The sequence below is a fragment of the Colobus angolensis genome, unplaced genomic scaffold (genome assembly GCF_000951035.1).
Source record: "Colobus angolensis palliatus isolate OR3802 unplaced genomic scaffold, Cang.pa_1.0 Scaffold83, whole genome shotgun sequence".
NCBI lineage: Eukaryota > Metazoa > Chordata > Mammalia > Primates > Cercopithecidae > Colobus > Colobus angolensis.
In genome coordinates, this window is record NW_012122154.1 from 2369325 (window position 1) to 2382229 (window position 12905).

At 38.0% G+C, this 12905-nt stretch overlaps 2 protein-coding genes across 2 annotated transcripts; both read left to right on the forward strand.

Annotated features, from left to right (window-relative positions):
* Positions 1 to 3471: 3471 nt before the first annotated feature.
* On the forward strand, positions 3472 to 4155 carry LOC105503066 (keratin-associated protein 1-3-like). Its single transcript, XM_011929799.1, has 2 exons — positions 3472 to 3716; positions 3828 to 4155. Exons 1-2 carry the CDS (start codon positions 3472 to 3474, stop codon positions 4153 to 4155), a joined length of 573 nt encoding a protein of 190 aa, XP_011785189.1.
* Positions 4156 to 10721: 6566 nt separating this feature from the next.
* LOC105503073 (keratin-associated protein 1-4) lies at positions 10722 to 11072 on the forward strand. Its single transcript, XM_011929808.1, has one exon. The coding sequence runs from the start codon at positions 10722 to 10724 to the stop codon at positions 11070 to 11072; it is 351 nt and encodes a 116-aa protein (XP_011785198.1).
* The last annotated feature ends 1833 nt before the right edge of the window (positions 11073 to 12905 follow it).

Below are 12905 nucleotides of genomic sequence, written 5' to 3' on the forward strand. Positions count from 1 at the left end.
GAAGGAAGGAAGGAAGGAAGGAAGGAAGGAAGAGAACTCTATAACCATCACTCCCAAACTAACTTAGCCAGAAAACTCTCTATTTTTATATTACCTGTTAACACCCTGTAACACCAATACGCCTCAAAATATACTTCGCAAAATGGTGAAAGGGAGTATAAACTGATGTTTTTATAATATTTGTACAATCTTCTTATGTATTGTGAAACAGAAAATAAATGTTCACTGCAAGGATGGATTTAAATGAATGTGATGTTGGCTATATACTATCACCATTCTTATTCTAATTTTCAGAGAGAGTTCTAGATGAAGCAAGTATTAAACAAAAGACACATAGTGAGGCTTTCATTCCAAGGGATAAAATATTTCATCGTTAAATCAAAGTGGTGAGCCAGTGACTGGGGATAGAGGGATATGGGAAGTGATTGGTTAAAGGTTGGGGGCGTTCCTCTGGGATGATGGAAAAGTTTTTGAAACTAGAGAGAGACGATGTTGCACAACATTATGAACATACTATACGTCACTCAGTTACACACTTTAAAATGGTTAATTGTAGGTTATGTGAATTTCACCTCAATTTTAAAAAATCAAAAGAACAGGACCTCTGCTAGCACAACTTTACAGGAATTAGGAAAAGGCACCACTTTGGGGAAGATACAGACAGAGGGGTACACAGCTTGTCGAGCCTCCAGCTTGATGTAAGAAATAATATGCTCCTTCCTCTGAGTGGACAGAGCCACAGAGCCCCACATCAGGGCGCGACCTGTGCATCTATACACAATGGCCCTGCAATGTGGTCAACATTTTATTCCCCTCATTTAGAGCTCTGTTGTCTCTGAGAGGGTTTAGGTTGGATGTACCTTTCAATTAAAAGGACTTTGGCTCAGCAGCACCCCAAAAAACCTGGTTGGCATACAGGAGGGAAAAGATAGATCTTGTGACTTGGCTTAAGATAAAAGTTGGGGGTAAGACGAGGTCCTTGAAGTTTACGTGTTATCCGATCTAGATTACTAGGCTGGAAGCCCAGAGCAGAAGCACAGAAGCCCTACGTAGGAATGCTGTATTCATTTGACTGGTACATCAATCATGCTTTATTTCTTGAGAATCTAAGTAAGGCAGTCACAACTGAATTAGAGAACTAGTAAATGGAGATGAAGAAATTGGAAGAATCCCCAGAACTTGTAACTAAAAATCAGAACCATGGTATCTTAAATGAAAATAATTTCACACATTAGCATCTGTGTTAAGCCAAAGTTCAATGTTCAAGAATAATAGATAAACATATTCTTTCTTCTTATGGTACTGGAATGGTCTGGAGCCCATCACTTAAATGAAGTAATGAAAACCAGAGGGAATAAGCACAGGAATAAGAAATGTGGTATATACACACAACAGAATACTATTGAGTCTGTAAAAAGAAGGAAATTCGGTCACATATTACAACATATCTAAACTTGGAGGATATTAGGTAAAGTGAAATAATATAAATTTCATTTCCTTAATTTACTTAGAGGAGGTAAGGGAATGTTCAGATTAGTCTTCATTCTGTGGCACAGGAGTCAAATTCTCAAGTAAGTGTTATACCTTAAATTTTGCACTGAGGAAGATGTTGAAAATGGTGCCACACTAGAAAAGCCCAGGAAGGGAGAACCGATATGCAATGCCACTGTCTCCAGTGCTCTTATCAATAATGTAGTTCAGGTCCTCAGATATCTGAGCCTTTTGCAAAAGGAGACACATCTGTTTAGTATCAAAGATTCTGCTAAGTTTAGATCTGAATTAAATAGCTCCTGAGATTCTTGTCATGACACATCCATATATTTCAAACATCCAACATAAAAAATATTAGCTAATCAAAGAATCTGTGATATAGCTTTGCGTAAGAAGAAGCAAGGAATTCACAAAGAATCACATCTTTTAAACCAAATTTGATATGGGATTTGAAAATGACTTAATTCCGACTCAGAAAGAGTTATGATGTAAACTCAAAGCTGTCATTTCTAGAGAAGCGGAACTACCACTTGGTGTTCTGGTTCAAAACCCAAGAGTAGCACTGTAACTTGCATTTCTCTGCAATGAGCTCATACTCCATGGAGGCCTGGTCACCTTTTATTGCATCTAAACAAAACGTTTATCTTCACCATCATCAGTTGTCTCATTCAAATTATATAAACTTTCCAGTTCACTGGATTAGTCTCTAATATCTATAATAAACTGCATACAGCAGATCTAACATACTGTAGTAAATCGCATACTCCAGTATTAATATGTTAAAAGTATAATTTTATGCAGTTAAAAAATCTAAATCTATAGAATATCCTAAGATAAAAGATGAGACAAAGTCACAAGTCAAGGAGGTTAACTTTTTTAGCACTGAGGATTTTCTTGAAGTGTGCTTATTATGCTGTTAATAAATAAATAAAATCTCTAGGAATGGCTCTAGTAGACAGTGTTATTACTTACCCTAAGCTCCCCCTTCCTTCCTTTTACTCTCAAAAAAGTCTATAAGAAAGGAAGCATATTTTTACATCTTGCTTTCACACTTGGATTTTCCTTCGAACGATTGCTTACATAAAAAAAGAAGAAAGAGAAAGAAAGACAGAAGGAAGGAAGGAAGGAAGGAAGGAAGGAAGGAAGGAAGGAAGGAAGGAAAGGAGAGAGAAAGAGAGAAAGAATTGGCTACAGTGTTTAAAGAGTTTAGTCTGGAATCAGAAGGTGTGGATTCAAATTTCAGATTCACTAGATACTAGTGTGAACTTGGGTAAGTTACTTCAATCTGTTGTGGCTCAGTTTTCTCACATGGTTGATGGCAGTAGCAGTGATACCTAGTCCACAGATTGCTGTCAAAATTCAGCAAGTTGATACATGCAAAGTACTCAGAACCATTTAGGCACATAATCAGTGATGGAAAAATATTATGAATAGCAATTAATGCAAATCTCCCTGGCCCAAGAAAGCATCCCTTTCTGGCCAGCTGAATACAGTCTTGCTTCACAGTCAAAGGGAAGATAAGGAAGGTAGAGAAGGAGCCGCAGTTAAAATTGGAGGGAATTAAACTGTCATGTGAGACCCAATCACCCAGTTGTAAGGGTCAACACTGAATAATATTGACAGTCCTTAAAGGTGAGGCATCAGTCAATTATTCCTCGACCATGAGAAAATTTTAAGAAACATGAGGGGTTAGGGATCATATTCCTAATTAATGCCAGTGACTACTTGACCATGGTAAAGAAGCTTAATTGCAGACCAAATACAATCAACTTTCAAAGGCTCCCAGAAGGTTCAACAAATAACTCAGGGAGAGGCCAATTATCATTCAGAGACAAATTATCAAACACAAATAAGGAAGAGACTTCAGGAATTATGTAAACAGTAGCTGGCCAAGGCTTATAAAAGGCCCAGTGTGGCAGCCATCACCAAAACTCAGAAACTCCTCCAAGCAACCCAAACTTCAGACCAACTCCTGACACCATGGCCTGCTGTCAGACCAGCTTCTGCGGATTTCCCAGCTGCTCCACCAGTGGGACCTGTGGCTCCAGCTGCTGCCAGCCAAGCTGCTGTGAGACCAGCTCCTGCCAGCCAAGCTGCTGTGAGACCAGCTGCTGCCAGCCACGCTGCTGTGAGACCAGCTGCTGCCAGCCAAGCTGCTGCCAGACCAGCTTCTGTGGATTTCCCAGCTTCTCATCCAGTGGGACCTGTGGCTCCAGCTGCTGCCAGCCAAGCTGCTGCCAGACCAGCTGCTGCCAGCCAAGCTGCTGTGAGACCAGCTGCTGCCAGCCAAGCTGCTGTGAGACCAGCTGCTGCCAGCCAAGCTGCTGCCAGACCAGCTGCTGCCAGCCAAGCTGCTGTGAGACCAGCTGCTGCCAGCCAAGCTGCTGCCAGACCAGCTCCTGCGGAACCAGCTATGGCATTGGTGGTGGCATCGGCTACGGCCAGGAGAGCAGCAGTGGATCTGTGAGCACCCGTATCAGGTGGTGCCGCCCAGACTGCCGTGTGGAGGGCACCTACCTGCCCCCCTGCTGCGTGGTGAGCTGCACACCCCCATCCTGCTGCCAGCTGCACCACGCCGAGGCCTCCTGCTGCCGCCCGTCCTACTGTGGGCAGTCCTGCTGCCGCCCAGTCTGCTGCTGCTACTCCTGTGAGCCCAGCTGCTAAAAGCCAGTTTGCTGATTTTCAACTTGAAATTTCCACTTTCAGTTCAATTCATGAACGAATTATTTCTTCAAGCACTTGTGGACCACTAACAAATTCTTGAACTTTTCTTTGGCTTTGTTATGGGGGTTACCAAATATTTAGGCCTGAGAATTAGCTGATTCCTTTCGATTCCAGAAAGACCTTGCTCTTCTCTCTGAGGACACCAAAATACAAATTGACCCAATACATGAAAAAGCCGATTTACCTTGAAATTGGCCCTTTACAAGCATTGAAGCCCACGCTCTGAGTCCCAGTGCCGACGAGACCATGGAAGAGCCATCTGTTCTTCTCAGGACACTCACTTTCTCTATTCCACCACCCTGCAAATTGCACCCCCTATGAAAGAGGAATAATACACCAAGGTCTAATAAACTGTAACTATTAGTGCAACAAACATGTCTTTTTTTTTTCATTGAGTGTATTCAGGATGTATATTTCATAGAATGTCATATGAAAAATTTTAATCTGCTTTTGATATCCCTTCTCTTCTAATACCACATTAGGAAATTTGTTATCCAGAGGTCCAGTGGAGGTTAATGCCGATAAAAACATAGAGTAAATGTAGTTATCTAGGGCCTCAGAAATAGTAAAGGCTCTGTTACCATAACTTAACCTTACACAGTGCTTTCACAACCAGGAAGTTACAGAAATCAAAATCTCTGGCTGGGTGCGGTGGCTCACACCTGTAATCCCAGCATTTTGGGAGGCTGAGGTGGGCATCAGGAGTTCGAGATCGGCTTGGCCAACCTGGTGAAACCCCATCTCTACTAAAAGTACAAAAAATTAGCTGGCGTCATGGCATGAACCTGTAATCCTAGCTACTCGGGAGGCTGAGGCAGGAGAATTGCTTGAACCCAGGAGGTGGAGGTTGCAGTGAGCCAAGATCGTGTCATTGCACTCCAGCCTGGGTGATAGAGCAAGACCCCATTTTGAAAAAAATAAAAAATAAAAATCTCTGAATCTAGAGCCAGAATATTGCTTATTTTTCCTATCTGTTAGAGAAATGCTCTTTCAGGCAATCATCAAAGAATGGTAATGTATGCTAATAAATCACAGTCTTCCGTTCACATGTAACCTTGCGAAGGATTGCAAGAGAAACATAAGGTGGGAAAGCCTCTCTGAGGAAATACACTCTCAATTAGATGGAATTTTTTACTCTAAATTTTTTCTTCCGGTTTCTAAACAGAAGTGAGGATAACAATGAATTTACTGTATTTTTAGAATCAACATATATACTTTGGTTTAAAATGTTCACTTCAAAGTAAACACATACATATATAAATATGCTTTTATATATAATACACATGCAATAAATTCATACACATTTAAAGACAAATATCAAAGAATGCTTTATGAATTTGAATGGTTTTTAGAACAAGGATTAGGATTAATTCATGGTTCCTTGGACTTAGAACTGAGAGTATCGAAGGTGTTTTTTTTTTTTTTTTTACTTAGGTTAAAATTACAATGCTTTATTCAATGGTTAATGAAAATCAGAAAATTAGAAGGTATGAACAAAGGATAACATTTGCAAAACAAAGAACCAATTTCCCCAACATATTATCTAGAGACCTAATCCAATCCAGAAAACACCCTTGAACATCAGAACAGAAATTGAGACATGTTTTGTCCTTTTGGCCCTTTGATCCTAAATACCGGTATCACCACCTAAGAAGCTCCTGCTAGAATGAATGAATGAATGAATGAATGAATGAATGAATGAATGAATAAATAAATAAATAAATAAATAAGTAAATAAATGACAAGTGATTTAGGTAAAATGCAAATTGGGCTTTTCATCATTGCTGTACACTGCTAGTCATTCATTCCCTCTTTTATTAACAAGCATTTACTGAGCATCTATATGCAAAATAGTGCGGAAAGCACTACAAAGGATACCCAGATGCATTAGACATAGGCAGATTATGCTTTTAAGGAATGGACAATCTGGTAGAGCCCTGAAAGATGTCTGACAGATCATCTCATTTTACAGATGAATAAACCAATATTCAGAGGAATTACATGACCTTTTTAAGATCATACAGTCACTCAGTGGTAGAACCAGTTTGAGAAGCCCATCTAGTTTAATTAATTTAATTTCCAGTTAAGAATTTGGTCCCATACATCATGTGACCATCCCTAATCATCTAAAGTTGGACCCAGTTAAGCTTAAAATTCTATGATTGTTTTTAAATTCAAAAGCATAAAATAAAAATGATTGATGTTTTATCATTGGGGATGGTTTAGTAATTTGTGGTATGATCATACTCTGGAATACTATATAACTATTAAAAGAGTTAGTAATATATATAGAATGCATATACAAATTGCATAATCTAGATGAAATAGAGAAATTCCTAGAAATGTACAACCTACCAAAACTGAATCATGAAGAAATAAAAAATCTGAACAGACCTATAATAACGAGATTAAATCAGTAATCAGAAACCTCCTAACAAAGAAAAGCTCAGAACCAGATGGCTTCATTGGTGACATATACAAAACATTATAGAAAAAATAACACCAATCCTCCTCAAATTCTTTTTAAAAATTAGAAAGGAGAAAACACTTTCAGACTCGTTCTATGAAACCAGCATTACTCTAATACCAAAGTCAGACAAAGATACTGTAAGAAAAAGAAAACTACAGACCTAAATCCCTGATGAATATTCATGAAAAATCCTTTCAAAATCCCAGCAAAGAGAATTAAATGATGCATTAAAAGTATTAAATGCTATAATCAAATGAAATTTTATCCTGGAAGGCAAGGATGGTTCAACATACAAAAATGAATCATTAGTAGAATGAAGAGGAAAAAGCACCTGCTCATCTCTTTTGATACAGAAGAAGCATTTGACAAAATTCAAAACTCTTTCATGATTTTTAAAAAAACCTAACAAACTAGGAATAGAAGCAAATGACCTCAACATAATTAAAGCCATATGTGAAAAGCCCATAGGCAACATCATAATCAACAGTCTCTTTTTTCTAAGATTAGGAACAAGACAAACATGCCCACTTTTGCCCATTCTATTTATCAAAGTACTAGGAGTCCTAGCCAGAGCAACTAGGCAAGAAAAAGAAATAAAAGATATCCAAATTGGAAAGGAAATAGTAAATTCTCTCCATTCACAGATAACATGACTTTACATGTAAAAAGTTCTAAAGATTTTACACACACTCACACACAGTTATAACTAATAAACAAGTTCAGTGAAGTTGCAGGTACAAAACCAATGCACAAAAATCAATTGCATTTCTATACACTAACCATGAAAAATATATGAAGAAAATTTTCAAAACAATTCCATTTACAATAACATCAAAAGAATAAAATACTTATGGCCGGGCATGGTGGCTCATGCCTGTAATCCTAGCACTTTGGTAAGATGAGGTGGGCAGATCACCTGAGGTTAGGAGTTCAAGTCCAGCCTGGCCAACATAGTGAAACCCTGTCTCTACTAAAAATACAAAAATTAGCCAGGCATAGTCGTGGATGCCTATGATCCCAGCTACCGGGGAGGCTGAGGCAAGAGAATTGCTTGAACCCAGGAGGTGGAGGTTACAGTGAGCCGAGATTGTGCCACTGTACTCCAGCCTGGGTGATAGAGTGAGACTCCATCTCAAAAAATAATAATAATAATAATAATAAAATAAAGAATAAAATACTTAGGAACAAACTTAACCTTGGAAGGGAAAGACTTGTACACCAGAAACTATAAAATGTTACTGAAAGAAATTAAAGAAGATACAAATAAATGAAAAGACATCCTGAGATCATGAATTGTAGGATTTAATATTGTTAAGATGTCAATACTACCCAGAGAATCTACAGATTTAATGCAAACCCTATAAAAGTCCCAATGATGTTTTTGCAGAAATAAAAAAAAAAAAATCCATCCTAAAATACATACGAAATTAGAAGGGGTCCTATATAGCCAAAACAATCTTAAAAAAGAACAAAGTTGGTCTCACATTTTCCTATTTCAAAATTTACTGCAAAGCTACAGCAATCATAACAGTGTGGTACTGACATAAAGACAGACATATAAAGCAATGGAAAAGAACAGAGAGCCTGGAAATAAACCCTCAAATACATACAAGGTTAAATGCGTTCATTTATTTATTTATTTGAATTGACAAAAGTTATATGTATTTATGTGTACAACACATTGTTTTGAAATATGCATACCTTGTACAATGGCTAAATCAAACTAATTAACATATGCTTTACCTCACATAATTTTTTTGTAGTGAAAACACAAAATCTACTCTCTTAGCAATTTTCAAGACTATAACATATTGTTATGAACTATAGTCACTATGTCGTACAATAGATCTCTTGAATTTATTCCTCTCATCTAACAGAAATTTTGTAATCCTTTGACCAACATCTCCCCAACACACTCCACCACCACCCTAGCCCCTGGTAACCACCATTCTACTTTCTACTTCTATGAATTCAACCTTTTTGTATTCCACTTGTAAGTGAGAAAGTGCGATTACTCTTTTTCTTTGTCTGACTTATTTCACTTAGATAATGTTCTCAAGTTTCATCTGTGTTGCCCCAAATAGCAGGATTTCCTTCTTTTATGACTAAGAATATTCCACTGTGTGACTGTGTGTGTGTCACATTTTATTTATCCACTCATTTAATGATGGACATGGACACTTAGGTTGCTTCCATATCTTGGCTATTGGGAGTAACGCTGCAATGAACACGGGAATGCAGATGTCTCTTCAAAATACTGATTTAGTTTCCTTCGGGTATATACACAGAAGTGGGATTGCTTGATTATACGACTGTTCTATTTTTAATGTTTTCAGGAACCTTCATATTGTTTTCCATAAAGGTTGTACTAATTTACATTTCCACCAACAGTGTGCCAGAGTTCTGTTTTCTCCACTTCCTCTCCAACACTTGCTATCTTTTGTCTTTTTGATAATAACCATCTAACATATGTGAGACGATATCTCATTGTGGTTTCAATTTGCATTATTCGATGATTGGTGATTTTGAAAACTTTTTCATACACCTGTTGGCCTTTGTAGATCTTTTTCTGAGAAATGTCTATTTAGATTCTTTGCCCATTTTTCAATTATGCTATTTGTTTTCTTACTACAGGTATTGAGCTGTTTGAGTTTCTTCTATATTTTGGATATTAACCCCTTATCAGATATGTGGTTTGTAATTATTTTCTCCCATCTGTGGTTTGTCTCTTCACTCAGTTTAGTGTTTTATTGGCTGTGCAGAAGCTTTTTAGTTTGATGTAATCCCATTTGTCTATTTTTGCTGATGCTTTTGAGTTCATGTTCACAATATCATTGGCCAGGCAAAAGTCATGGAGTTTGCCTCTATTTTCTTCTAATAGTTTTCATTTTGAGTCTTTCTTACATTTCAGTCTTTTAATCCATTGTAAGTTGGTTTTTGTATATGATGTGAGATAATGGTCTAATTTCATTCTTCTGCATGTGAATGTAGTCAAACGATTTTCAACAAGGGTGACAAGACTATTTACAAATGGTTAAGATGGTTAACTTAAATGGTTCATGAATTTTATGGTATGTATATTTTACCACAATTAAAAATTTGTAAGTATAAACGTGTAAGAGACCCAAACTTTACTGAAATAGAAGATATATATGTATATATGCTGGTTTATATTTGCAGAAGCAGGGATAAAAGTATCAAAGAATGTGCACCAAATTCTTAATATTGATTACCTCTAGAGCATTAATTTTGGTAGAGATGTGTGCATCTTCAGGGAAGGGAAAGGATATTAGTTTTTCTTTATATGCCTCTGTACTCTTTGACTTGTTACAATGTGTATTCATTACTAGCACATATGTTTAATTTAATAGAGTCAGAAAACAATCTACAAGCAAAAGTCATTAAAGATTTTGGTTAGCAATATGTACATTCACTACTACTGAAGGCAAGAATATTAGATAGAGCTCTGAGGATCCTATAACTTGCACAAATTGATCATAGAAAGGCATACTTGCTTTGAAAGTTGATACATCAGGTTACACTTCATGTTTTGATGACACTAATGTTAGTCTTTCCAAGTCTAGACAATTTTTTATAAAACCATGATCATGGTTAAGTGACCATTTAAGGAAAAATGGTCAGTTAAGATAAATTATGCCTAAAGGTTATCAAAGGACAAGTATGACAAAGCATGCCAGGGCAACACTTGGCTCAAGGCTAGTCTGTCATGTGACGTGCATCAAGAGGCACTTTTGTGCTTGGCTTCCATGATGAGCCTTCACTTAGTCCAGAGGGCAAAGAAGAAACATAATGAGACTCAATTGAACAATGGAAAAAGCAGGCTATTGAAATGCTATTTATAACTTTCTAAACACCTCGGGTATTAGCCAGAGACTCATGCTGAAATTGACATCAAGAAAAGATGTTAGGTAAATATGCAGCTCTAGGGAACATATAAAAGGACAGATATAGAAGGTGCAGCACAAACTCAGAAACCTCTCTTAAAAACACAGCTCTCAACCCAGCTCCTGACACCATGACCAGCTGTTCCACCACTGGGACCTGTGACTCCAGTTGCTGCCAGCCAAGCTGCTGTGAGACCAGCTGCTGCCAGACCAGCCCCTGTGGAACTGGCTGTGGCATTGGTGGTAGCATCAGCTGTGGCCAGGAGGGCAGGGGTGGAGCTGTGAGGACCCGTATCAGGTGGTGCCGCCCAGATTGCCGCGTGGAAGGCACCTGCCTGCCCCCCTGCTGCCTGGTAAGCTGCACACCCCCATCCTGCTGCCAGCTGCACCACGCTGAGGCCTCCTGCTGCCGCCCATCCTACTGTGGGCAGTCCTGCTGCCGCCCAGCCTGCTGCTGCCAATGCTGTGAGCCCACCTGCTAAAAACCAGGTTGCTGATCGCTTACGAATGAAAGGGGAAGCACAGCAAAATTATGCTGATTTCTGAAGAAGTGTTTGATTTTACTTGGATGCTAAGTACCATGATGTTGTTAAGCTGCTCAGAGATAATGAAACTCCTAGTGAGGACACTGTGGATGTGCCGAATTCACTCACTGAAACACGTATCAATCAGTGTTCTGGATAGCTTACGTTGCTTGAGCAGAGGACCAGGATGGAATAGTTCATCATTTCAGTGACATCTCTGCTCCCCCAACTCTCTCTTGATGCCCATGCATCTTCAGACCTGGTTTTTCCTTGAATATCTCTGATTAATTCAAATAAAATGTTTTAATGTGCAAAGCAAACTGAGTTATGTCCACCTTCTACCTTTAAGCATGTCTTCCTGTGGCTGGTATTCAAGAGTGGATTTGCAATTTGATAATAATACCAAGGTATAACCACAAAGTCTAAACCAGAAAGATTAAATACAAAGTAAATTATGCTTGAATCCATCAACTTAGAAATGCTCCATGAATTAAATAATTTTATAGTTATTCCAATAGTTGCATGCTCTAATCTATTACGATTAGGTCTAGACCAATAAAGGTTGACCTTCAGCTAAAATTTTAAGGTTGATCAAAGCTATTGATTTCAACCTAAATGTAATTCTACCATCTTTTGTCTCCTTCCATTTTATATACTAAATATTCTCCTTCATTTATGCCCCCAAATCTAAAGACATTGTATTACTTTCTAAATAGATTTTAAAATATCTACCAGATACTACCTATTTTCCAAGAGTATTTAGGTTTAATTTCTACGCCTTAGCCTTTCACATTCTTCCCACTGATCCCTGAATTGCTCTCTAAGCTTCAACTCCCGGTATTCACCTTCATTTGATGTAGGTATGCATAAGGTGTTTCTCTGGTCTAAATTACAATAGAAGAAACAGTTATAGAGAGCACCTGCTGAGTTCTACCACTGCCATTTGTCAGACAGATGCGTTAGAAATCTGAAACAGCTCTATTATATTTTGCACTTTGCAACCCAACTTAAAATATATTCTCTTAAGAAGTTAACATGCCGGGCACAGTGGCTCATGCCTGTAATCCCAGCACTTTGGGAGGCTGAGGCGGGCAGATCACCAGGTCAGAAGATTGAGACCATCCTGACTAACACGCTGAAACCCTGTCTTTAATAAAAAATACAAAAAAAAAAAAAAACATATTAGCCAGACATGGTAGTGGGCACCTGTAGTCCCAGCTACTCAGGAGGCTGAGGCAGGAGAAGGGCGTGAACCCAGGAGGCGGAGCTTGCAGTGAGCTGAGATCATGCCACTACACTCCAGCCTGGGTGACAGAGTGAGACTCTGTCTAAAAAAAAAAAAAGCTAACACAACCTAGAACAAAACAAAATATATTTTACCATTTAATTTTTAAACTCTTCATTAGGCATTAGAGTGTAATATACAAAATACAACAGGATGCAAATATAGAAAGGAACATATTATCCACATTATTTACAAGCTCCCAGAACTTACCTCTATCATTTACTTGGTAGCAATGATGGATTACACACAAGATTATGCAATTTCCAAGAGGAATAAAATAGATGGCAGTACATTCTTCAAAGTGTCACAACTCCTAGATATTTTTTCCTGAGCCCGGTTCCACTATTAAACCAAAAAATAAAACAAAATAAAATAAAATAAAATAAAATAAACCAAAAAACACATTTCCTAGTCTCTTTACAGTAAATAACAAGACTCTTTCATGAGAGGTACTACAGCTTGAAATTTCTCTTTAATTTTGTGGGAGTGGTATTGATATCCATGAA

Bases quoted from the DNA above. Each gene is read 5' to 3' on its own strand.
- LOC105503066 (XM_011929799.1), top strand. From the start codon at position 3,472: ATGGCCTGCTGTCAGACCAGCTTCTGCGGATTTCCCAGCTGCTCCACC. The intron at 3,717-3,827 runs GCCAAGCTGCTG...CTGCCAGACCAG, and splicing joins TGTGGCTCCAGCTGCTGCCA to CTGCTGCCAGCCAAGCTGCT.
- LOC105503073 (XM_011929808.1), top strand. From the start codon at position 10,722: ATGACCAGCTGTTCCACCACTGGGACCTGTGACTCCAGTTGCTGCCAG.